This window comes from Entelurus aequoreus, linkage group LG20 (assembly GCF_033978785.1).
Source record: "Entelurus aequoreus isolate RoL-2023_Sb linkage group LG20, RoL_Eaeq_v1.1, whole genome shotgun sequence".
NCBI classification, from domain to species: Eukaryota; Metazoa; Chordata; class Actinopteri; order Syngnathiformes; family Syngnathidae; genus Entelurus; species Entelurus aequoreus.
Window position 1 is genome coordinate 28,472,264 of NC_084750.1, and position 27,772 is coordinate 28,500,035.

The 27,772-nt window shown below is 37.9% G+C and overlaps 2 protein-coding genes across 3 annotated transcripts in view; both read right to left on the bottom strand.

The window, feature by feature from the left end:
- The window catches only part of atp8b2 (ATPase phospholipid transporting 8B2), a 117,936-nt gene extending 116,294 nt beyond the window's left edge, over positions 1–1,642 (bottom strand). Inside the window, exon 1 of the mRNA XM_062029897.1 lies at positions 1,594–1,642. The gene's annotated coding sequence lies outside the window, so the exon portion shown is untranslated. The remainder of the gene's footprint in view (positions 1–1,593) is intronic.
- Positions 1,643–4,826: 3,184 nt separating this feature from the next.
- aqp10a (aquaporin 10a) lies at positions 4,827–27,680 on the bottom strand. Of its 2 annotated transcripts, none has more exons than XM_062029912.1 (6): positions 27,323–27,680; positions 25,787–25,913; positions 25,519–25,656; positions 16,607–16,725; positions 16,321–16,538; positions 4,827–5,223 (listed from the first exon to the last, which is right to left on the bottom strand). In XM_062029912.1, exons 1-6 carry the CDS (start codon positions 27,434–27,436, stop codon positions 5,010–5,012), a joined length of 930 nt encoding a protein of 309 aa, XP_061885896.1. In that variant the 5' UTR covers positions 27,437–27,680; the 3' UTR covers positions 4,827–5,009. The 2 variants fall into 2 exon arrangements, with proteins under 2 accessions (XP_061885896.1, XP_061885895.1); XM_062029911.1 differs by having other exon boundaries at positions 27,263–27,672.
- Positions 27,681–27,772: the final 92 nt, after the last annotated feature.

Genomic DNA, 27,772 nt, shown 5'->3' on the forward strand with positions numbered 1-27,772 from the left:
AATAAATTCATTTTCATCCTCAAAATTCTAAAGATACCTCTTAACAACAATGTGAATTTTTGTAATTTTTTTTGTGCAAATTTATTAAAAATAATAAAAAATAAAAATCACATGAGCGTAAGTATTCACAAGCTTTCTTCGATATTTTGTTGATGCATCCTTGGCAGCAATTACAGCCTCAAGACTTTTTGAATACAACGCCACAAGCTTGGCACACCTATCTTTAGGCAGTTTTGCTTATTCCTCTTCGCTTATTCCCCTTTGCAGCATCTCTCAAGCTCAATCAGGTTGGATGGGAGGCTTTGGTTTTCATCCAGGATGTCTCTGTACATTTCTGGGGGTATTCTCGACAGCTCCAGTTAGACACGATATATGACTATTAATGAAATGCAAATGTGTTGATACTCGTGATATCGCCTTGTCTCTGCTCTGTCTGCGTCACAGTACTCGATGTTTGGCCTTGGCAGTCAGCAGACCGATTCTGGAAACACGGGCCTCTCGCCTTTCGGAACCATGAACCGGCATCCGCTTCCGAGCGTGGGGTTTCGGCCACCCAACTCGCCTCCCTCCCACGGAGGAAGGAGGGGGGTTTAATGTCTCCCGTTCCACCCGAAACACTGATATGAGACTGGCTTGCAATCTTTTGGATTGCCAGCTTTGCACATTTAGAAAAATACAACTTCAGCACAGTTGATAATAACTATAGCAACGGCCCTTAAGCATAAGAGTTGTGTGATAATATATACATAATTATTCTAACAAGACTTGAACACTAGAGTAAATAAGGAAACGTAGCACAGGGCGAAAAACAAACGGAAAATCACTCCTGAGGGAGGCAAAAAGGCGATAGCAAAATCTACACGGATCTAATAATCAAAAAACAACAATCTACGATTAACTGCACCAAAAGAAAATCGCTCACTAAGAGGAGACAAAAAGTTATAAATAGAACTACACTATAAAGGGCTAAGAAAACTACAAACTAAAGCGCTCCAAGAGGAGGGAAAAAAGAAGGCAGAGCAAAAAAAAATTGGATATGAGAGCTAATATGGAGGAATAGAACAGACAAGCCATTGTAATGTCTGCTCGTGGAAAAACAAAAATCCTAATCCACGATTTGACTCCCTCGAATGACCTTGACGCTGCAACAACAGGAGCAGGCTGTTCCGAAAACATCCCCGAGGACTCTCAAAGATGGATGCTTTTGACCTCCCTCCCTCCTCAACGACACCTGGAAGTCGAACTTTGCTTGCATTGCATGCAGAACGGCCCCGGGCCTATGGACACAACACCACTACACCCTAAGACAATGGGCATATACACAAACACACACCCCACCCCCACCCAACGCCTTCACCACCGCTTGATTCCCCTTCGGGGTGATGGACGGCTGAGTAGCGCTTTATAGCAGCAGGCCGGCCTCCATGGCCCCAACTCCCCACCCCTCTGTTGCGAGTTGTTGTGATTATATGTAACTTATTTTTGTGTGCTATGGCAAATGAGGGTTTTTCCCTTGGACTCAGTCTGGACCCCCTCCCAAGGGTCCAGCCTTTGACTGATATGTTTTATTCTTCCCCCCTTTCCCAATATCACCTTTTTTAAGGAGCACCGTAAGTGGCTGATCCGTTGGCGGTCCTGTTCTTGTCTCCCTGTAATGTATGTCTGCTCTTAATGGGACTGTGCCGAAAATGTAATTTCAGTTCTTATATGTCTTGTACATGTTAAAGAATGGACAATAATAAAGCATCCTCCTATGAAACAAGCTCCAAAAAACGGATCAAAAAACTTTAGCAAATCAAAATCACTCTTCTTCAGAGGGTTTAAAGACAGCAAATAATAAAGCAAGGCAATACTTAGCGACTTGGGCAAGACTGTGGAAGACAGCTGGAGGTACACGATCAGACGATATACTCTGGCAACAAGACAGGGGAAGACGAGGGCTATATACACACATGAGGGAGGGTGACACATTTGGGCACAATCAGGCAATCAGGAAAGACTTCAGACAGGAAGGGCAAGTGGCCTGAAACGAAAGGAAGATTAGACTTTCAATATAAAACAGGAAGTTTGCCAGACAACCCCAAAACAGGACTTCCCTCACCGCAGTGTGACAACTATATGGCAAAGATAAGTGTGCCAAGCTTGTGGCGTTGGATTAAAAAAAAACTTGAGGCTGTAATTGTTGCCAAAGGTGCATCAAGGTATTGAGCAAAGCCTGTGAATACTTACTGTATGTACATGTCTTTTTTGTGATGATCCGTTGCCTGGATCAGGTTTTGTTTTAGTCTAAGATTCCCTTAGTTCTGTTTCAGCACTCCTGGGTTTGTGTTTCTTGGTTGTCATGGGTGCTGATTATTTTTACCTGCCTCTGATTAGTGTTCGGGACACTAATCAGAGAGCTACTTATTCCTGTTTTTCTGGCTTAGGGATGATGTTCGAAATCGGTTCTCCCGGTTGTTCGATAAGAAAAGAACCGATTCCATGGACTCGAAAACCTTTTTGAGAACCGGTTCCCGTTATCGAGGCCACTATAGTAAAGAAAAAGAGTTGGTTCTTTATTGGAATCCCTGGGAACGAATCCCTTCCCACGTACAGGAAATGCCCTGTGGGACCTGCAATGTTATGCCCATTTGATTGTAGACACTTACTGACACCTTGTGGCGATATGAAAATACTACGTGTCATTACTTTGGGCACTTCCGGGTTGAGACAATTGAGAAGTAGACAAGTTGTGTTAGCTCTTACAAGCCTTGGAAAAGATAAGTCTGTAAGTAAACTGTTTAACTTGTTTATGTTAAGGTGGAAAGTGTTGATACTAAGATGTTTATTGAAAAACAATTTTTGTGCACTGTTTCAATGGATGTTTTGAGGACTTAAAATGGCTGCCAGTCGTGTATTTCCACCATCGAAATAGTTTCAACACTCAGAAGTATTTGTTTGATGATAGTACTGTATATTTGTGTGAAGCTAATATTTACATATTGTGCATTACATTTCAGTATGTTAATTGAATCACATAGCTTATACATTTGTCATTGTGTGTATTTCAGTTTAAAAAAAATAATAATAATAACAGTCCAGTGTAAGACAAAAGATAGGAAAAGACAAAGCAAGATCAACAACAATAAAGAGCCTAAATGGATTAATCTGCTATGGATTGTTTGTTAGCTGTCAGCCAAGCTGTATAACCTCAACACGTATAGTGAGGGCAGAACAGGCAATATGCAATTATTGTCAGGCTTCGCTCTCATGTAAGGGGGGAAGAATTGTTGATTGATGACTGTGGTGTTGTTAGTGTCATAGTGTGTGTAGTTAGTATGTTCCAATAGCAGCAGAAGTGCACTTTTTGGAGAGCTGTATTATTTTCAGTTTTGTGCCCAAGGGACTGATTTTATTTAAAACTATATTATTTATACACCTATAGTGATCACAGAGACAGGTTGTTTTTGTGTATATATTTGTTTTTGTGAAAAATCCAACTTAATATACTTTGGGTAACAGTCAATATTATTTTTTTTGTATTTTTTTAGGGGGTAACAGTCAATATTTATTTATTTATATTATTATTATTTTTTCTTATAAAATAAAAGTGAGCTTTTGTTAAACCAAATATTGTGTTTTTTTCCATACACAACAACCTATCTGGATTCGACAAGAGAATCGATAAGGAATCGGTTCGATAAGAGGAATCGATAATTGGCTCAAACTCGATAATTTCTTATCAAACATCATCCCTAGTCTGGCTGTCTTGTTTGCTGTAAGCACCAAGTTACGTTTGTGTAGCCTATGTATGTTTATTTTTTGATTCATGTGCTAAGTTTCGCCTTAGCTCCCCGTGCTATCGGCACGCTTGTTTGTATTCATGTATTTTTTAATGGTTTATGTGAATAAATCATCGTCTTACCTTCACCTTGCCTCCGGAGTTCCTGCTGCATCTTGGGAGAACTATACACGCAGTAAAATGCGACCCAGGTGTAACATTTGAAAAAAAAAGATAAATAAAAAAAATTAAAAACACAGTTCATGTTGTCATTAGGGGTATTATTTTCTGTAGAATTTTGAAAACAAAAATTAACCTATTCCATTTTGGAATAGGGCTGTAACATAAGAAAAATGTGAAAAAAGTGAACCGCTGTGAATATTTTCCAGATGCGCTGTATATTTGAATCATGGTTTCATTTTAATAGTCCAATCATGAGGTTTTAGCCTAATTAAAATACAAAATGTTTTTAGTTGTTTTCAAATTTCATTAGATACCTTCTATTTAATGTCAGAAATACTTTTACCAGTTTGGATTAAAAAAAAAAATTAAAAGCTTAATTAATGGCATGTATTTATTGTTTATCATGGCATATTTTAATATTTCCATGTAGCCTATTACACTTTTTTTTTTTTTAATTTCAGAAAAAAGTATGATTTAACTTGCAGTCACCCCTAAATGGGTAATAAAGATATTCATATCACAAAAAAAAGCATTTCTTGATTGCATTGTAATATTTTTAAAAATTTGATGATTTCAAAATACTTTATTTAATATTATATAAAACCTTACTAGTCTCCAGATTGAAGAAACAGTGAGAAACTATTTTATATAGAAATATATTAAATATACAAGAAAATGTGTTATATATTGTAGATATTACCTATTTTTTATTTATATACATGTTAACTGTATTATTAAAACTGTATTAATGTAATTAATTTTAATAACCCTTGTAAATTATATGAAAATACTTGACATACAATATTCCATTAAAAAAAAAAAAAATTTTAGTTTTTACTTAATAATTTAAGATAAAATAAATTTTAACTTTAGAAGTTTTCAGGTTAGAGACATCATTTATTTCATCTTTTTGCAGCATATACAAATAAATACAACCCTGCCATTTGGATTGACAGCAGACATAATTAAGAAATAATACACATAAAAAAACAATTAGATGAGCTGCATCCACTCTGTCTGTGAAGCTTGCAGAATAAAATGTGGAAAAAAGTCCCGGATGGAAGTGTCAGAATGAAGCCGTCTTTAGCGCATTGCTAATCAGGGCTTTGGTGGGAGGCTGCTTGATGACGTCACTGGCGATGGAGGGCGTGTCCTCGTCTTTGTGGGTGTCAGAGTCAGGGGCAAGGTGCCAGTGGATGAAGCTTACGTAAATAACAGAACCTAAAACACCACCGATCAGGGGGGCTACTATGGGGACCCAGAACCAGTAGTTGTAACACCTGCAGAGTAAACAATAGAAATATAATAAACACATTTTGGTCTATAAATAGCCACACAACTATAGGGACTGCATGTGATTCCTTTCAGCCAATCAGATCAGGAAAAGTCATTATAATTAAAGAGTTGATTTTTTTTTTTAAATACGGTATACCGATACAAGTATACTATCAAATCAAATCAAATCAACTTTATTCATAAAGCACATTTAAAATTTACCACAGGGGTAGCCAAAGTGCTGTACAATGGGCAGGTTAAAAGATAATAAGAGTACAGAGCAAACACAACACAACACAAACAGAACACGATAAAAAATAAATTAAATAAATAAAACATAAAAACAGGTTCACAGCAGGTGTATTATGGGGCGGCATTGCAGGATGGATATCACTCAGTGTTAAAAGCCATGGAATAAAAGTATGTTTTAAGAGAGATTTAAAAACAGGAAGAGAGGAGGCTTGTCTAACACTCAGAGGTAGGTCGTTCCAGAGCTTGGGAGCAGCATCGGCGAAAGCTCTGTCACCTCTAAGCTTCAGCCTTGTGTCAGGGACCGTCAGTAGCAGCTGATCGGCTGATCTTAGGGATCGGGTGGGGCAGTAAGGCTGAAGGAGGTCGGAGAGATATGTAGGCGCGAGGTTGTTTAGACATTTAAAAACAAATAAAAGGAGTTTAAAGTTCATTCTGTAACGCACAGGGAGCCAGTGAAGTACCGCGATACCAATGAGTCGCATTTGGTACTATACCGCCTCTTTTTGTAAAATGTATATTATGTTTATAAACTGAGGAAATACGTCTCTGGACACATGAGGACTTTGAATATGACCAGTGTATGATCCTGTAACAACTTGGGATCGGATTGATACCCACATTTGTGGTATTATCCAAAACTAATGTAAAGCATCCCAACAACAGAAGAATAAGTGATTATTACATTTTAACCAAAGTGTGGATAGAACATGTTAAAAGAGAAAGTAAGCAGATATTAACAGTAAATGAACAAGTAGATTAATAATTAAGTTTCTATCACTTGTCCTTAATTTTTTTGACAAAATAATAGAATGGAAAATGACACAATATGTTACTGCATATGTCAGCAGATTAAATTAGGAGCCTTTGTTTGTTTACTTACTAATAAAAGACAAGTTGTCTTGTATGTTCACTATTTTATTTAAGGACAAACTTGCAATAAAAAACATGTTTAATGTACCCTCAGATTTTTTTGTTAAAATAAAGCCAATAATGCAATGTTTTGTGGTCCCCTTTAACTAGAAAAGTATCGAAAAGTATCGAACTACATTTTGCCACCGGTACCAAAATATTGGTATTGGGACAACACTAATATGGTGTAAAACTTGCAATTCCACATGATTTCAATGAGTGGTTAAACATGACTATTCAGCTTAGCCACATTTTGAACATGCCTATGAAGCATTTTCAGATTGAACCAGCAGGTCAGGTCAACACATATTATTGCTGATGATTCATAAAAAACTCCAGCGCATAAGGCGCACCGGATTATAAGGCGCACTACCGATGAATGGTCTATTTTCGATCTTTTTTCATATATAAGGCGCACCAGGTTATAGGGCACATTAAAGGAGTCATATATATATATATATGTTTTCTAAACTGAAAACACTCCTTTGTGGTCTACATAGCATGTCATTCACCATTTTCTACCGCTTATTCCCTTCGGGGTTGCGGGGGGCGCTGGAGCCTATCTCAGCTACAATCGGGCGGAAGGCGGGGTACACCCTGGACAAGTCGCCACCTCATCGCAGGGCCAACACAGATAGACAGACAACATTCACACTCACATTCACACACTAGGGCCAATTTAGTGTTGCCAATCAAAGGTGGTTATTTGGTCAAAATGTTGCATAGATACTCTCTAATAACTAAAGTTCATTGGGTGAATAATGTAAACTCACTACACCGGTATGTTTTAGCACTTTCATGGTGAGTTTACTGACAGATATAAGTAAGAACTTTACACTACTTTATATTGGAAATGGCAACAGCGGAGGATGAATGTCCCATAACAAGAAGATAGTGAAAAAGAAGAAGCTTATCGACTACGGTGTCGGCACGGACTACAAAGGCGGACGCGTGTAATTTTTTAGGATTTATGCAGATCCCGAATACAGATCAGCAGGTACCAGAAGGTAAGAAAAGTTGCTTTTGCATAATATGTCTTACCTTATACACACACCATAATACTCGTATGTTGAAGCACAGTACAATCCATCAAGCGGTGCGGCTCCATAGCTTACCAAAGTCGTACTAAAACATGTTGATAGATTTTTGAGCGCCGTGTGTAATGTTCTATATTTTCAATGGAACAAATAAAATGTTGGTGTTGTTTACTTGAGTCATATTGCCATCATAGTGCAGTCTACACATATCTCTTATGTTAGACTGCCATCTACTGGTCACATTTATCATTACACCATTTACCAAATAAAATTGCTTCGAGGTCGGTGAGCAAAACCAGAATTATTCCTTACATTCATGGAGGGCGAGGCAGCCATAAATAGCTGCCGGTTTGGCAACTGCAACCAGGTGTGCCAGGCTGCTAATCAGGGACAGGTGAGAAAACGAGCGCTCAAGGAAACATACGGGAAGTGGAACTAAAATAAGAGCGCTGACCAAGAAATAAACACAAAACTAAGGGAACATGACAAACACATGACACGAGATGTGACAGATCGTCACAAAATTCTTAAAAACAGCAGAGCGGTCCCGTAATATAGAAGATCTTTGGATTAATATTTTTGCAGTAGGTCTTTAAAAAAAACTTTAGAGCCCTCCTGTCATATAGAGGACTTTTGACTAACTTTTTTTGCAGTAAGTCTTTAAAAACAGCAGAGTGGTCCTGTAATATAGGAGATCTTTGAGTCCTGTTTTTGCAGTAGGTCCTTAAAAAACAACAGAGTGCTTCTGTTTTTATTGATCTTCGACTTGCTTTTTTTGCATTAATTCCCTAAAAACAGCAGAGCGGTCGTGGAATATAGAGGATATTTGACTCGTGTTGCTGTTGTATAGTGGATCTTTTTTAATATTTTTGAAGTTTTTCTGAAAAATAAACTGTAGAACTCTCCTGTCGTATATGGATGATCTTTGAGTCCTGTTTTTGCAGTAGGTGCTTAAAAAGCAGCAGAGCAGTGCTGTTAAATAGATGATCTTTGGTTAATATTTTTGCGGTAGGTCGTAAAAAACAGAAGAGCTCTTCTGTCATTGAGAGGATCTTTGACTATTTTTTTTTTGCAGCAAGTCTTTAAAAACAGCAGAGCGATCCTGTAATATAGGAGATCTTTGAGTCCTGTTTTTGCAGTGGGTCCTTAAAAAACAACAGTTTGTAATGCTCTTTGACTTGCTTTTTTGCATTAATTCCCTAAAAACAGCAGAGCGGTCGTGGAATATAGAGGATATTTGACTTGTGTTGCTGTTGTATAGTGGATCTTTTTTAATATTTTTGAAGTTTTTCTGAAAAATAAACTGTAGAACTCTCCTGTCGTATATGGATGATCTTTGAGTCCTGTTTTTGCAGTAGGTCCTTAAAAAACAGCTTAGCAGCGCTGTTAAATAGAGGATCTTTGGTTAATATTTTTGCGTCAGGTCGTAAAAAACAGAAGAGCTCTTCTGTCATATCTAGAGGATCTTTGACTAACTTTTTTTGCAGCAAGTCTTTAAAAACAGCAGAGCGGTCCTGTAATATAGGAGATCTTTGAGTCCTGTTTTTGCAGTAGGTCTTTAAAAAACAAGATTTTAATGCTCTTTGACTTGCTTTTTTTGCATTGATTCCCTAAAAACAGCAGAGCGGTCGTGGAATATAGAGGATATTTGACTCGTGTTGCTGTTGTATAGTGGATCTTTTTTAATATTTTTGGAGTTTTTCTGAAAAAAAAAACTGTAGAACTCTCCTGTCGAATATGGATGATCTTTGAGTCCTGTTTTTGCAGTAGGTGCTTAAAAAACAGCAGAGCAGTGCTGTTAAACAGAGGATCTTTGGTTAATATTTTTGTAGCAGGTCGTAAAAAACAGAAGAGCTCTTCTGTCATTGAGAGGATCTTTGACTAACTTTTTTTGCAGCAAGTCTTTAAAAAAAGCAGAGCGGTCCTGTAATATAGGAGATCTTTGAGTCCTGTTTTTGCAGTAGGTCCTTAAAAAACAACAGAGTGCTTCTGTTTTTAATGATCTTTGACTTGCTTTTTTTGCATTGATTCCCTAAAAACAGCGGAGCGGTCGTGGAATATAGAGGATCTTTGACTCGTGTTGCTGTTGTATAGAGGATCTTTTTTAATATTTTTGCAGTTTGTCTAAAAAATAAACTGTAGATTTCACCTGTCATATATGGATGATCTTTGAGTCCTGTTTTTGCAGCAGTTCTTAAAAAACAGCAGAGCAGTGCTGTTAAATAGAGGATCTTTGGTTAATATTTTTGCATCAGGTCGTAAAAAACAGAAGAGCTCTTCTGTCATATCTAGAGGATCTTTGACTAACTTTTTTTGCAGAAATTCTTTAAAAACAGCAGAGCGGTCCTGTAATATAGGATATCTTTGAGTCCTGTTTTTGCAGTAGGTCCTTAAAAAACAAGATTTTAATGCTCTTTGACTTGCTTTTTTTGCATTGATTCCCTAAAAACAGCAGAGCGGTCGTGGAATATAGAGGATATTTGACTCGTGTTGCTGTTGTATAGTGGATCTTTTTTAATATTTTTGAAGTTTTTCTGAAAAAAAAAAACTGTAGAACTCTCCTGTCGAATATGGATGCTCTTTGAGTCCTGTTTTTGCAGTAGGTGCTTAAAAAACAGCAGAGCAGTGCTGTTAAACAGAGGATCTTTGGTTAATATTTTTGTAGCAGGTCGTAAAAAACAGAAGAGCTCTTCTGTCATTGAGAGGATCTTTGACTAACTTTTTTTGCAGCAAGTCTTTAAAAAAAGCAGAGCGGTCCTGTAATATAGGAGATCTTTGAGTCCTGTTTTTGCAGTAGGTCCTTAAAAAACAACAGAGTGCTTCTGTTTTTAATGATCTTTGACTTGCTTTTTTTGCATTGATTCCCTAAAAACAGCGGAGCGGTCGTGGAATATAGAGGATCTTTGACTCGTGTTGCTGTTGTATAGTGGATCTTTTTTAATATTTTTGCAGTTTGTCTAAAAAATAAACTGTAGATTTCACCTGTCATATATGGATGATCTTTGAGTCCTGTTTTTGCAGCAGTTCTTAAAAAACAGCAGAGCAGTGCTGTTAAATAGAGGATCTTTGGTTAATATTTTTGCATCAGGTCGTAAAAAACAGAAGAGCTCTTCTGTCATATCTAGAGGATCTTTGACTAACTTTTTTTGCAGAAATTCTTTAAAAACAGCAGAGCTGTCCTGCAGTACAGTACAGATGATCTTGGAGTTGTGTTTTTGCAGTAGGGTCTTAAAAAAACATGCTTCTGTCATTCAGATTATATTTGACATGCTTTTTTGCTTTAATTCCCAAAAAAACAATAGAGGATCTTTGATTTGTGTTTTGCAGTATGTCCTTAAAATCAGTAGAGCTCTTTTGGCATATTAAGATCTTTGACTAACCTTTTTTGGAGTTGGCCCTGAAAAACAGCACACTTGTCCTGTACTATAGCATTTTTTTTTTAGATGTACATTTTTTAAAGGTCCTTTCGAAACAGTGGCACTTCAACTTAAGAGTGCCCCGATTTATGAGTGTTTTGAGATAAGAGCTGTCCATCCATCCATCCATTTTCTACCGCTTATTCCCTTCGAGGTCGCGGGGGGCGCTGGAGCCTATCTCAGCTACAATCGGGCGAAAGGCGGGGTACACCCTGGACAAGTCGCCACCTCATCGCAGGGCCAACACAGATAGACAGACAACATTCACACTCACATTCACACACTAGGGCCAATTTAGTGTTGCCAATCAACCTATCCCCAGGTGCATGTCTTTGGAGGTGGGAGGAAGCCGGAGTACCCGGAGGGAACCTGCGCAGTCACGGGGAGAACATGCAAACTCCACGAAGAAAGATCTGTCTCTCAGCTAATTGTTTAAGTTGCAAGCAAAAATGACAAGCGAGGGTCCTCGCCATGAGTGAGTGTAGTAAATGTCACAGTAAACCCTGTAAAATCGTTTAAAAATATCCTGTCTTACTTGTTAGCATTAGCTATCCTTTTCCAAGCATGGGAAAGAAGTGAGTTTGAAGGACCGTGCAAAGAAGAAGTGGATGATGTTAACTGATTTTAAAAAACAAACAAATCCTCATAAAGCAGTTTTGGGGCGAGGTTTCAGCGCTAGTCTGCACCATACTGAAGCAGAATGAGTCTAAACGGCAGATATTCATCCACGAAAATATGAAATAGCAGCTGATGGTGGGTTTGACGGAGAAGCAGCTGGAGATGATGTGAAAGTCCGCTCTCCAAAATAAATACATTGTTATTGCATTACTTCATACAACTACTGTAGTTGTTTGTCAAACATTGTATTGTATTGACAATATTTCTTATTCACACACGTGTTTTTCTTTTCAAAGGGATGATACATGTTAAAATTGTGCTGTTTTGGGTGGTGGGGGGCAAGCACCGATTAAATCCCGGCTGGCCTGGGAACGCCTCGGGATCCCCCGGGAAGACGAAGTGGCTGGGGAGAGGAAAGTCTGGGCTTCCCTGCTTAGGCTGCTGCCCCCGCGACCCGACCTCTGATAAGCGGAAGAAGATGGCTGGGCGACACTGATTTAAGATACAAGTGTTTGGAGATAAGCGCTCTGTCAGGGAACCAATTAATCTGGTAAATTGAGGTACTACTAACTGTACTGATGAAATGTGTCAAACAGCAAATCATCATGGCCATATGTTCTTACAAGACTTTGATCCTGACTGAACTGTTGTCACATGATAACCTCTCAGATAACTTCCTGTATTACTTGTGGGAGGGGGTGGAAGGTCAAAGCACTTCACAGCAGCCTTAAGCAATGAACATGTTGAGTGTTGACCACAACAGTAGGTCCTTTGAAACCAGCAGTGCTCCTGTCATTTAATTGATCTTTGGACTCACTTTTTTTTTTTTTTTTTTTTTTTTACATTGAAGGCCTACTGAAATTTTTTTTTTTTTATTTAAACGGGGATAGCAGATCCATTCTATGTGTCATACTTGATCATTTCGCGATATTGCCATATTTTTGCTGAAAGGATTTAGTAGAGAAAATCGACGATAAAGTTCGCAACTTTTGGTCGCTGATAAAAAAAGCCTTGCCTGTACCGGAAGTAGCGTGACGTCACAGGTTGAAAGGCTCCTCACATTTCCCCGTTGTTTACAATGCATCGAGAGCGATTCGGACCAAGAAAGCGACGATTACCCCATTAATTTGAGCGAGGATGAAAGATTTGTGGATGAGGAATGTGAGAGTGAAGGACTAGAGTGCAGTGCAGGACGTATCTTTTTTCGCTCTGACCGTAACTTAGGTACAAGGGTTCATTGGATTCCACACTTCCTCCTTTTTCTATTGTGGATCACGGATTTGTATTTTAAACCACCTCGGATACTATATCCTCTTGAAAATGAGAGTCGAGAACGCGGAATGGACATTCACAGTGACTTTTAACTCCACAACAATACATCGGCGAAGCTCTTTAGCTACGGAGCTAATGTGATAGCATCGGGCTTAAATGCAGATAGAAACAAAAGAAATAAACCCCTGACTGGAAGGATAGACCGAAAATCAACAATACTATTAAACCATGGACATGTAACTACACGGTTAATGCTTTCCAGGCTGGCGAAGCTTAACAATGCTGTTGCTAACGACGCCATTGAAGCTAACTTAGCAACGGGACCTCACAGAGCTATGCTAAAAACATTACCTATTCACCTACGCCAGCCCTCATCTGCTCATCAACACCCGTGCTCACCTGCGTTCCTCGACGGAGCGGACGAAGGACTTCACCCGATCATAGATGCGGTCGGCGGCCCGAAGACGGAGGAAGTCAAGGTGAGGTCAGCGGCTAGCACGTCTGCTATCCATCTCAAAGTCCTCCTTTGTGTTGCTGCAGCCAGCCGCTAATACACCGATCCCACCTACAACTTTCTTCTTTGCAGTCTTCATTGTTCATTAAACAAATTGCAAAAGATTCACCAACACAGATGTCCAGAATACTGTGGAATTTTGAGATGAAAACAGAGCTTTTTGTATTGGATTCAATGGGGTCCGAATACTTCCGTTTCAACGATTGACGTCACGCGCATACGTCATCATACATAGACGTTTTCAACCGGAAGTGTGGCGGGAAATTTAAAATTGCACTTTATAAGTTAACCCGGCCGTATTGGCATGTGTTGCAATGTTAAGATTTCATCATTGATATATAAACTATCAGACTGCGTGGTCGGTAGTAGTGGGTTTCAGTAGGCCTTTAATAGAGGATCTTTGACTTGTGTTTTCCCCCGAGGTCCTTAAAAACAGCAGATTGGTGCTGTTGTATAGAGCAGTGGTCCTCAACCTGTACCAGTCTGTGACGCATTTGCTATCGGGCCGCACAGAAACAAGTAATTTATAAACTACCGCATTTTCTCCGACATAAATTTCGCATGTCCCAGTAAACACACCAAGAGCTTGTAAAATGTTTAGGTGCCAAATTGGAGCTAAAAGCTCATTTCCGTCTTCAGTTCCCAGCAGGATCATTGTCCAAAACCAGTGAAGTGGCACGTTGTGTAATTCGTAAATAAAAACAGAATACAATGATTTGCAAATCCTTTTCAACTTATATTCAATTGAATACACTGCAAATACAAGATATTTAATGTTCAAACTGAGAAACTTCATTTTGTTTTGCAAATAATCATTAACTTAGAATTTAATGGCAGCGACACATTGCAAAAAAGTTGGCACAGGGGCATTTTTACCACTGTGTTACATGGCCTTTCCTTTTTACAACACTCAGTAAACGTTTGGGAACTGAGGAGACCAATTTTTGAAGATTTTTAGGTGTAATTATTTCCCATTCTTGCTTGTTCAACAGTCCGGGGTCTCCGTTGTCGTATTTTACGCTTCATAATTCGCCACACATTATTAATGGGAGACAGGTCTGGACTACAGGCAGGCCAGTCTAGTACCTGCACTCTTTTACTATGAAGCCACGCTGTTGTAACACGTGGCTGGGCATTGTCTTGCGGAAATAAGCAGGGGCGTCCATGAAAAAGACGTTGCCTAGATGGCAAAATATGTTGCTCCAAAACCTGTATGTACCTTTCAGCATTAATGGTGCCTTCACAGATGTGCCTTGGGCACTAATACACCCCCATACCATCACAGATGCTGGCTTTTGAACTTTGCGCCTATAACAATCCGGATTGTTATTTTGTTCTTTGGTCCGGACGGAGGACAAGACGTCCAGTTTCCAAAAACAATTTGAAATGTGGACTCGTCAGACCACAGAACACTTTTCCACTTTGCATCAGTCTATCTTAGATGAGCTCGGGCCCAGCAAAGCCGGCGGCATTTCTGGGTGTCATTGATAAATGGCTTTGGCTTTCCATGGTAGAGTTTTAACTTGCACTTACAGATGTAGCAACAAACTGTAGTTACTAAGAGTGGTTTTCTGAAGTGTTCCTGAGCCCATGTGGTAATGTCCTTTACACACTTATGTCTGTTTTTGATGCAAAGTCACAGGCATTCAATGTTATGTGCAGTGGTTCCTTTTGATGATATTACAGACCTTAGATAATGAAATCCCTAAATTCCTTGCAATAGCTTGTTGAGAAATGTTGTTTTTAAACTGTTGGACAATTTGCTCAGGCATTTGTTGACAAAGTGGTGACCTTCGCCCCATCCTTGTTTGTGAATGACTGAGCATTTCATGGAAGCTGCTTTTATACCCAATCTTAGCACCCACCTGTTCCCAATTAGCCTGTTTACCTGTGGGATGTTCCAAGTGTTTGATGAGCATTCCTCAACTTCCTCAGTCTTTTTGCCACTTGTGCCAGCTTTTTGAAACATGTTGCAGGTATCAAATTCCAAATGAGCTAATCCATCCATCCATTTTCTACCGCTTATTCCCTTCGGGGTTGCGGGGGGCGCTGTAGCCTATCTCAGCTACAATCGGGCTAATATTTGCAAAAAATAAAGTTTTCCAGTTCAAATGTTGCAGTCTATACAAGTGAATATAGGTTGAAAATGATTTGTCATTGTTATTGTATTCTGTTTTTTTTACCATTTACACAACGTGCCAACTTCACTGGTTTTGGGGTTTGTATATAGCAGGGGTTCTTAACCGTTTTGACGTTTGTGCCCAACTTTTCCGCTACAGGTGGGCCAATATTAACACTGCTGGAGTAATCTTACTCTTGATTTGGATCATATTCAAAAATGATATCTACCCTACATACAGTTTACTACCTTGTCAATTGATATAAAAGCATGTGCCAATAACAAAGATTATTATTAATTTAACAAATAAACCTTAAGCTAAGGTCAGGCTGATTAGAAGAAGTACTAATCAAATAAACAATACATTTACATACAATATGTATTATGTTGTGCTAAAATAAATAAGCTCAATTGATTATAAATGTTACTTAACTAAACTGTTAATAAAAATGTAATTGCAAATTAAAATACAGCTTCACCACTTTAGTCTTAATGTTTGCGCTTATCGAAATTTCTCTGACATTAGCGCCAGACTTCTTCTGTTTGTTTTATATTGTCATTACTGCCACAAGTGGTGGAAAAGTGTATTACAACTAAGTACTGCTGCGGCATATACGGACTACAGCTGAAAAACAGATATATTATGATCTAAGGGGCGCGAGTCCGGGTCTATGGTTAAGAAACACTGGTATGCCATCAACGTGCCAGGAACCATCTCTTTGCAAAGAAACACGCCCAGGGCTCCCACTACTTCAGCGTTATAGTGAGTTTATTTCTTCTTATTTTTTTCTGCCATACGTGGCAAGCCGGTTTGTGAAAATAAGTGCATACATTAAACCGGTCCCTGGTCGAAAAAAGGTTGAGGACCCCTTATATAGAGGACCTTTGGTAATGTTGAGTGCTGACCAGAAAAATTAGGTACACACAACAACCACCGTAACTGAAGTCAATGAGAAAAGGCTTACGTGAACACTTCAGAGCCCCAGCCTGCAGTCAGAGTAAAAAGTCGAGGTCCTAGATCGCGAGCGGGATTTATGGCTGCCCCACAGTTGCCCGACATGGACATGGAGATGCCCAAGACGATCACTGCCACAATAGCAGGAATCAGCTGGTTGGGAGCGGGAGTGTTCCTCTTCTCATCCAGACCCAGGATGCATAGCATCAGCATGCCGGTGCCCACTACCTGTGTAACACACGTGTTGGAAATCTGCTGTCAATATGATTTCTTGTATTGAAAACATACCAACTGACCTGGTCCAGGAAACTCCTGCCCAAAGTGAGAAACTCAGAGGGATACGTGGCAAATATTGACGCTGTCTCATTTACGCCATACACAGTCAGTACTCCTCCACTAAAATCCATGATGGCGTCTAAGAAAGAAAAACAAGCAGCAAATACAGATATTCAGATAAAAAGCAGGAAAACTAAAATATATACTAATGAAAACCCGAGTTAATTTGCCCCCCTTTGTTATTGGAAATGTTAAAATAGGCAAAATAGTTGTTAACGACAGGTCCACGTACTGCACTTAAAATAATGTTACGCTATTGAATGGAGGCGAGTCAAACACAAGCGCCAAGCGGAAAACGTCCGGCTCAGACCTGGGCCTGTCCCTTTAAAATCTTGTTGATTGGCTCTCTGACTTTGTCATTTCTTGCCAAAGTGACAATGACTGACAATCAGCACACTGCAAAAACTGAAATCTAAGTAAGATTAAATATCTCAAATAAGGGTGATATTTGCTTATTTTCTGTCTGATAAGATAATTCTTCTCACTAAGCAGATTTTAGGTTAAAGAGTGTTGTACTTGTTTTAAGTGTTTTGGTCCTAAATTATCTCAGTAAGATATTACAGCTTGTTGCTGAGATTATATGACCTATATTGAGTAAAACCTGCTTGAAACTAGAACATCAACTGTTGTAAAGATGTGTCATCAACACTCACAAGTATAAAACTGCTTTTACAAAGTAATAATTTCTTATTTCAAGCATGAACAAAAAAATCATGACTTTGACACAATTGTGTCTCATAATTAAAACAGATGACAGCCAAATGGACTTTGCTGTTTTATTTTCAATGAAACAAGAGAAAATACAAACTCATATAGTAGTACAGTCGGCACAGTACAGTAAACGGACAGTTAATATTTGGACATTTAACATGTGACATTTGAAACTATTTTGAACAGAAATAGTTCATGCCCATTCAGGTAAATTATTCAAAATTACAATTAAGAAAAATTTGGCTGGGGGCCAGGCTGTATATATATATATATATATATATATATATATATATATATATATATATATATATATATATATATATATATATATATATATATATATATATATATATATATATATATATATACATATATATGTATACATATATATATATATATTCCTCACGCACTAATTGACTGAAAGAGTACGCACTTGGCGCGATGATGTCATGTTATCGATGGGAAAATGCATTTTTCGACAATATGATTTGCCTGAGCGGCTCATAGACCCCGAGAGTAACAAGCCTTGTTGCCTTTCCATTAAGAAAAATAAAATCGTTTTTAGTGTAAGTTTGCTGGTTTCAAGAAATGTAATGCCGGGCGCATATCATTATGTCAAGATAATGGCACGAGCATTTACTTAATATAAGAAGTTTTTTCAACATATTGAGAAAAAAGGTCTCATATTTTATTTTCTATCAAGAAAAGTGCACTTTTTATTAGTGAGAATATACTTATTTTAAAGGTATTTTAGGGTTCATTGAGGTTAGCCAATTTTACTTGTTTTGGAAAGTCTTGACAAGCCAAATTTTCTTGTTCTATTGGCAGATAATTTTCCTTAGTTCAAGTAAAATAAATACCCCTAATTTTTGTTTTGTTTTTTCTTTGTTTTGAACACTGACTTTTTGCAGTGCAGTTAGATGCAGGTGGAGAGTCGGGACTCCAAACGACAATATGAATTATGTTCATGTCGAATAACAAGGTGCCTTGGGATCCACTCAGAGGTGGTTATTGCTGAAATAAACGTTTGTGGCATAAACGCCGAGCTGCCACAGCTGAGAGAATACGAATACAAATTAGCCTACCTTCTTAAATAACAGCCTTTTTGTTGCAGAGGACCTGGTTCGATCCTCACTCAGTACACACGAGGCAAACATTAAACTAAATTATAATTCCATTTTGAAAAAACTAAGTTATTTATTTTATTCTGTTCATTTTGTACAAAAGATAGATTTTTGAACAATAGCTGGGTTGAATATGAAGTCATATCCGTTTTTCTTCGTCGCGGCTTATTTCACACGGTGGTCAAGCAGTTTGAGCGTAGCATTAAAACAAGTGAGAGTGAGCGTAGAGCTTAAGCAGAAAATCCCCTATTGCTGTTCTGTTCTTTGGGGTTCCAGTCGTTCAAATAGAGAGCTAGGAAAGAGCTTTGGTAAAGTCCCGAAAGAAGTGGTTCGAAAAAGGAAAAAAAATTAAATGTGCCGAAGGAAATGGCTCTTAAAAATATCACTTTCATGTCCTAGTGGAATACAATCAGATCAAGCTTGTGTCTGCAGCGATCACTTTATAAAATGTTTGTTTGAACATTTGATTTGTTTGAGAAACTTTCTGTGATGCAATAGAGTTTATTCTCTACTATATAATCAGTGTTTGATAGCAGAACTAAACGTAAAGAAAGGACAAGAGATTGCATTAATTTGTGTTCTTTTGTGTTTGCTATGCTTAAATATAACTACAAAGACCTGCTTGTGCCAATAAACTAATGTTAAGTCCTAGTTATAAATATTGTGATTGTTGGTCCAATCCACCGTATTTTCATTGTCGATTTTTATAACAGAAACTAAAAGCTTAAGTTGTTATTGTGCATGAAAGCCACATGCTTTATTCGAGACGGATGACTACATTATATAGCGTCTTTGGCGCTATTTCTTAGCATCAAGAAAATACAGTTAATAGTAATAATAAACAACATGAATACATCTCTCTTATTGACATTTTAACCTTGACAGCAAATACAGAACTTGGTGTTCAAACTTGTGATTTAGATAACTGAGGCGTTCCTCAAGGCACCCTTCTAAGTCCTCTTCTTTTTGAAAATTACATATTTTTTTCGTAGTCTAACTAAGGTGTTGCTGTAGCTTGTTTACTTAAAGGGGATCTGCACTTTTTGGGGGGAATTTTGCCTGTCATTCACAATCCTTTTGTAAGAAAAGAACACACGTTTTTATTTGCATTCGAAATAGTAAATGCATGCGATCATCAAAAGTTGGGTGGCGTATTTCCATGTCACCTCCTGGACAAGCATAACACTGTACATTAAATGTTCTATAACTGGTGATGATAATACGATATGTGCAAATTTTAATTACTTACCCTTATCGATGACTTTGTACAAGACAATTCTATTATCCTGATAAATCAGGTGTTTACACTTTGCTCTTTGGTGCAGTGTAACACGTGCATTTCCCCATACTGTGGAACTAGTAAAGGTTTATCTTATCTTCCAATGGGTCGCTTTGAGAATGTAGTAGTAGAGTAGCAAACTCCTTACAATTCCCTTGTATGCATCTGTTTTGTAACCTGTCACACATTATTTGAATTCAGTCTGACCATCTGTGACAGCATGAAAGTCTCATTAAAGTGCACAGTGTTGGTTTAAATCCCCCGTGCACCTGTCATGCCTATGCATTGTAAAGCATGGCTTTGATTGACTGTAAAAACTTGCATGGTAGAGGCTTTCTGGGAGACTTCTGCACAAGTCCACTATTTTTATTTTTCATCCAAACAAAAATAAATATGTCCACGGTTAGACCCATTAGCTAAATTGTTCTGTTATTGGTTGTATTAACCAACACAGGTCAGTAGGGATGCACAAAAAATTTAATCACATCCGAAATTGCGATTCTTACTCATTCAGATTCTAAAGTGATTCAGAATTGTTTTAAATTTAGAAAAAAATAATAAAAAATAAAAAAAAGTTTTTTTTTTTTCTTGTAAGAATCAATTTGTATCCGGGAAATTGCAAAAAGCAGCTGCCTGACCAGGGCTCAGAAAATCTGCAGAGACTCCTCCCAACCCCACCAAGGACTGTTTTCACTGCTGGACTCTAGAAAGAGGTTCCGCAGCGTCAATTCCCCCCAAAAATGGATTAACTCGCTGGAATATAAACATCCATAAACGTGGATACAGTAATCTATTTATTTATATCTGCACCTTATTGCTCTTTTATCCTGCACTACAACGAGCTAATGCAACAAAATTTCGTTCTTATCTGTACTGTAAAGTTAAAATTTGAATGACAATAAAAGGAAGTTTTAGTCTAAGTCTAAGAAGATGCTTTTAGGCCATCTCAATGGAACCAAAATGAGATTTTCTAACCTGCAACCTGTTTTGAAAAAGTTTCATTAAAACTATTATACCAAATAAAATACATTGCGCGAACCAGTTTGAATCGGGAATCGTGTTGAATTGAGAATCGATTCTGAATCGAATCATCACCCCAGAAATCAAAATCAAATTGAATCGCGAGGTGCCAAGATTCACACCCCTACCGAAAGGACAAGAGATCGCATTCATTTGTGTTCTTTTGTGTTTGCTATGCTTAAATATAACTACAAAGACCTGCTTGTGCCAACAAGCTAATATTAAGTCCTTGTAATAAATATTGTGATTGTTGGACTACACCAACCTCAATGGCTTCTTATACTGCGTTCCATTTACCTCGGAGGTTGGAAGTCGGAGCTGGGAATGACATCACAGCCGAGTAGTGAGCGTTCCAGTACGATGTCGGAATACAAGATGGCCATATCAACGAAAACATATTTTCTGCTTCCCTTGTCTGAATATAAACAACTTATGTGAAAATATGCACTCCTTCTGCAACTTTCAAACACGGTGGTTGAAGAGGAAACACACATACAGCGTATTAACCACATAAAAACAATGTAGTTTACACTATAGTTACTAGGGCTGCGAATCTTTGGGTGTCCCACAATTCGATTCAATATCGATTCTTGGAGTCATGATTCAATTCAAAATAGTTTTTTTCGATTCAACGCGATTCTCGATTCAAAAACGATATTTTTCCGATTCAAAACAATTCTCTATTCATTCAATACATAGGATTTCAGCAGGATCTACCCCAGTCTGCTGACATGCAAGCAGAGTAGTAGATTTTTATAAAAAGCTTTTATAATTGTAAAGGACAATGTTTTATCAACTGATTGTAATAATGTAAATTTGTTTTAACTATTAAATGAACCAAAAATATGACTTATTTTATCTTTGTGAAAATATTGGACACAGTGTGTTGTCAAGCTTATGAGATGTGATGCAAGTGTAAGCCACTGTGACACTATTGTTCATTTTTATTTTTTATTTTTTTATATATGTCTAATGATAATGTCAATGAGGGATTTTTAATCACTGCTATGTTGAAATTGTTACTAATATTTATACTGTTGTTAATAATATTATTTTTTCTTTCACTACTTTTGGATTGTTCTGTGTCGTGTTTGTGTCTCCTCTCAATTGCTCTGTTTATTGCAGTTCTGAGTGTTGCTGTGTCGGGTTTGGTTTTGGAATTGGATTGCATTGTTATGGTATTGCTGTGTATTGTTTTGTTGGATTGATTGATTAAAACAAAATAAAAAAATAAAAAATTAAAAAAAATCGTTTTTTGAAAAATTAGAATCGATACTGAATCGTACAACGTGAGAACGGCGTTTTGAATTCGAATCGATTTTTTCCCACACCCCTAATAGTTACGTTACCATATATAATTGTATAACAATACATTGTATATGGCGGATTTACTGCAACAAAAACTAATCAAAAGTGCTAATAACGGATATCATAGAAGTGGATATCATTGTTTACATATCCAGAGCAGCCATCTTTGAAACGAACTCGGGGGTTGTGAGAATGTGCCGATTTTCCCAGTCAGAAATCCGACCTTGAGGGGCATTCCAGTTGAAATTCCGACGAGGAACTCGGAAATTCCAATTTATGGAACTTATGGAACGTTTGTGTTTTTGTGACAAAATAATTACTCGGGCCGCAAGACCGCAGCCGGATATGGAGAGAGCATGGCTAAGGTCCAATGGGAAATAGTTACCCAAAACTAGTTTTAATCGTGGAGATATTACCATAAAAATCATGGCAAAGAACGGTACAGTACATACAGTGCAGTAAAGCGGTTAGTCCAATAGCTGTAGATACTGTATATGACAATTTGTAATGAGACATTAGCATAGTGCATCCCCCTGACCATTGAGATTGGCAGGACACTGGCACAGGTGGTTATGTTAGGGATTAGCCTACATTGTTAGCATTTTGCTGTACATTTCAACAGTCTGTGTGTCTGCACCGCGCTATATAACTATTAATAGATAACTGGATTGACAAACTTGATAATACGTTAGCAATGTAGCGTTAGCTTAACCGGACTACTTGTAGATGAGATATAAAGAGGTCACCTATAATGTTATATACTTTTGTCCTGGGTATGACTCAAAACTGCATCCGGTGATGAGGCTTCAGTTCGGGAGTTCTGGAGTTTTGGGGAAGGCGGAGTTACCCCTCAGTCATCATTGCTCCCAGGTCCACTCTGACCCGGGGTGGTAGTACCTGTCAGGGTCCCAGCTATGGGTTAAATAGCATTTCAAAGACCTCAACGGTGGAAGTGGCGGAGGATGACACTGCATGTCACAACGGCACTGAAGGCGCATGAAGGCTGCAACAGAGGGTGGTCTCCAGTCGTCATGGATCCATGCCACTGGATCAAGGCCCCTCTCTGCCAAGGACCGTGTGGTGGCTGCAGGCGCATCAGTCTCCCCACGCTAAAAGACGTCACGCGCAGGCGTCCTCCCGAATGGGAATCCATCCATTCTGAGGACAGTCATACTCGACTACGAGTGACTGCCGATGATACTTTTGAATTGATGATGTACATTGTCATTTTAAAAATCGTGAGAAAGACCTCAGAATTATACAAAAACCTGTATAATTGTAGCTGTATAGCATTTAAAGGCATTGAAAAAGAGAAAGTTTATTTTTAACCTATATATCTCACCTTTTTTGTAAGGGGCACCGGAAGTTGGCAGACCGGTCAGCGATCCTGTTCTGTCTCCCTTTAATGTTTGATCCTGCTCTGTCTCCCTGTAATGTTTGTCTGATCTTGAATGGGATTGTGCTGAAAATTGTAATTTCCCCTCTGGGATTAATAAAGTGATTCTGATTCTGATCTAACCTACTCTCAGTTTGCAACCTTGTGAAGTGATATGAAAGCATGTGTTAGTCACAAATATTATTTATTTAACACATAAACCAGGCTGATTAGAAAAATACAGTGAATTCCGAACTATAAGCCGCTACTTTTTTCCTACGTTTTGACCCCTGCAGCTTATAAAACAGTGCAGCATATTTTTTTCTCTGCTGATGGCCATAGTGCAATCATTTAAAAATAACATGCAAACACACTGCTAAGGTGAGTTATTGTTTTTGCTATGGCGCCATCTTTTAGACGAGTTCGCTCAATGCAGGTATGTAAATAAACATTTGCAAAATCTTTTAGTGTTAATAACTCATTTTGCAACGTATATATCTGCGGCTTATTGTCCGGTGCAGCTAATACATGGTCACACTTTTTCCCCTCTAAAATTTAGTGGGTGTGGCTTATATACCGGTGTGCTCTATAATCCGAAAAATATGGTAAGTGCTAACCAGATGCACTGCGTAAGGGACTCATAAATAATTGACATAGAATGTGTTTATTAATAATAATGAACATGTTTCTTAACTAAACTTTCAATAAAATTAAAGTGCAAAAGGAAATACAGCTAGACGGCTGGGCAGCACCTGAATAGCTGCAGCCTTCCACCATAGCCCGCACTCCCTCCCCTCTGTTGCAAGTCTCGAGATGTATGTTGTAATATGTATATGTGCTTTGCTATGGAGGTTTTTTTCCCACTCCCCCTTATGAGCCCAGTCTAGATTGTATGTTTTTTACTCATCCTCCCTCAGCGTTTACCTTTTTCCCATCTTTTACGGGGCACCTTGTGGCAACCCATCAGCGTTCCTGTTCTGCAACCCTGTACGCTGTTTGTTTGTCTAATCTTGAACGGGTTTGTGCTCAAAACAAAGTTTTGTTGTACCGTATTTTTCGGAGTATAAGTCGCTCCGGAGTATAAGTCGCACCTGCCGAAAATGCATAATAAAGAAGGGAAAAAACATATATAAGTCGCACTGGAGTATAAGTCGCATTTTTTGGGGAAATGTATTTTATAAAACCCAACACCAAGAATAGACATTTGAAAGGCAATTTAAAATAAAGAATAGTGAACAACAGGCTGAATAAGTGTACGTTATATGACGCATAAATAACCAACTGAGAACGTGCCTGGTATGTTAACGTAACATATTATGGTAAGAGTCATTCAAATACTATAACATATAGAACATGCTATACGTTTACCAAACAATCTGTCATTCCTAATCGCTAAATCCCATGAAATCTTATACGTCTAGTCTTTTACGTGAATGAGCTAAATAATATTATTTTATATTTTACGGTAATGTGTTAATAATTTCACACATAAGTCGCTCCTGAGTATAAGTCGCACCCCCGGCCAAACTATGAAAAAAACTGCGACTTATAGTCCGAAAAATACGGTACTTGCAATGACAATAAAGACCTACCTACCATCACCACTTTAGTCATAATTTTTGTGCAAAAAAAACTTCTCTATGACTTAAACTCCAGACTTCTTCCGTTTGTTTGAAATTATCATTACTGCCGCAAGTGGCTGAAAATTATATTACAGCTGGATCCCGCTGCGCCCCAGCTGAGAAACAGATTTTTTTGGCGTCCCTCTACTGGTTAAGAAACACTGATGTAGACCACGAGGAAGGGTTTTAAATGTAGATTAAAAATCATTATACAACTCCTTTCAGATTCATATTAGATACTGGCATCCCAATACTGTGCACATGAAGTGAGTAAACCCAAAGTGTCCAGAAAGGAGGTCTCGTCATTGAGCCTAAACTGACGATGGTACTTGCGAAACCTAACAACTTTACTTAACATTAAAAAGGTGGTCTAGTGGCATAGAAAAAGTTGGCATTAAGTTAAAACAGACAAATTTAAAAGCAAAAGACTGACCATAATAAACCAGGTAGACCAGTCCTGAAGCCACATAAGCTCCCAGCAGCTGTGAGAGCCAGTATGGCAGCAGCCTCCTCCATGGCACCTGGCCCAACAGACAGAAACTGAGGGTTACGGCCGGGTTCAGATGGGCACCTATACGGAAGCACGTTGGATATACAAAGGATAATGTATATGAGTTTTTCATTTTTAATTGTGCTGTCGGATCTTACACTATCATAGGCATGCTTTATGTTAATATGTTGTATGTAGAAGTGTTTAGTACCTGTGATGCCTTTTGTGAGGTACATCGCTGACATCACACCCACAGAGAAGGACATGTTAATTGACAAAAACTGTCCTTTCATCTCCCTGCTGGTCTTGACCTGCGCTGCAGCCGAGCAGCCAAAAAGCTTCACGGCACATAAAATAATCAAATTACCAAAAAAACACCTTTAAACTCTGCGTAAAAGTGCACAATGGGCTATTGATAAGTCTGAAAGAATAATCAAGGTATTATCGCTCGAAAAAAAGGCTAATCACAGCATATCATAGACATTCCCAAATAACATGCATAAACATGAATGCCCCCTGGTGGCTGAGGGATGGACAATAATGTTCATACTGAAAAATTCCGATATATTTTATAGATATTTTACGCTTTTTGTTCATCCCGATTTTTAAAAATCCGTAATATATATATATATATATATATATATATATATATATATATATATATATATATATATATATATATATATATATATATATATACACACTTTTTTATAATTTAAAAAATATAATATTTTAAGACCATTTCCATGAACCCAGTAGGAGCTTTTGTAACCTGTTTTGAAAAAGTTTCATTATAATTATTATACCAAATAATACACTGCGAGAATCGGTTCGAATCCAATCGCCGCCCCAGGAATCGGAATCGGATCGAATCGTTAGGTTCCCAAAGATTCACACCCCTACTAATTATGCATACAACTTTTTTATATACTATTCATACAAATGTAATATACTATATAGCAAATATTTATACAGTATGTATGATGTAATATTTCACAGCTCCCCAATTTACTTTGACCATTTAAGGAAATGCAGGGTAAATTATATTTAGATTACAAAAACATTTATGTTAGTAATTACTAATACATCAATTAAAATAGGTTAATTGATAAAAAAAAAAAAACACATGAAAAATGCAGTCATTTAAAATTGCTCCTAAAATGTATTTGGTTTAGCTAGATATATTTTTATAGTGAAAATAATGTTTTGGCTTTTCAAAGACATACGAAAAAAATAACAGCTTGACAAAAACAAAACATTATCATCATGTGAATGATATATTCTCAATCATTCTGTGATATTTTAGTTTTTTTGTTGTTTTACTTTTGTAGTTGTATGTAGAAAGGACACCGCTGAAGTGTCAGCTGGTTGCATCAGCTCTGTTCTCTTTTAATGTATTTTATGTTCTTTATTGTTTTCCTTTTGATTTTTTGGGGATGTTTTGTATTTCCCCATTGTGAGATAAATGTCTATCTTATCCTATTAAGCTTTTGCACAAGATCAGAGGTTAGAGCTATGCCATTGCCTCAAAGTACTTATTAATTGCCCAATGGTGTTGTTCTTATGCTGCACACACCCACTGGGGGCATATTGGCATGTTATGATATGCTGCGATGACGAGCACGGGTCAAAGCTCCAAAACCTTGAGGGTCATCATGCTGAAGATGAGATAAATTGTGTGACTCACCAGCAAGACAAAAGTCCCCAAGAATTCAGCCATGCATTCTCTCACCAGAGCGTTCCTCACCCTAAATAGCTTCCACTTCAACATGGCTGGAGAAAGTTTCTTCAACTCGGGGAGGAAGTCGGCGGGCTCCACGTCCACTGGAGCATCTCCTTGCCACCTGGCTCTTCCGCCCATTTCTCCCGAGCAACTCAAAGACAATTAATCATTGACTAGCTTGTCACAGCACACACATTGGATTATTGGCTGCTTGAAGCATCAACATGCATAAAAGTCATAACATTGGTTTGTTTACGAGGAAACACTTTTATTCCTACATACACTAAAATCTTTATAGACATTAAATTGGGCGATGACTTTGCTGCGCTAATTTAAAATAAACAAATAAAACAAATAGAATTTAAATATTCTAAAAATATTTCTGTAATTATATACAATTTATTAAGCATTTTTATGACAGTAAAAAAATATTATTAGGATTACACAACGACTTCTATTAATATGATAGTATGA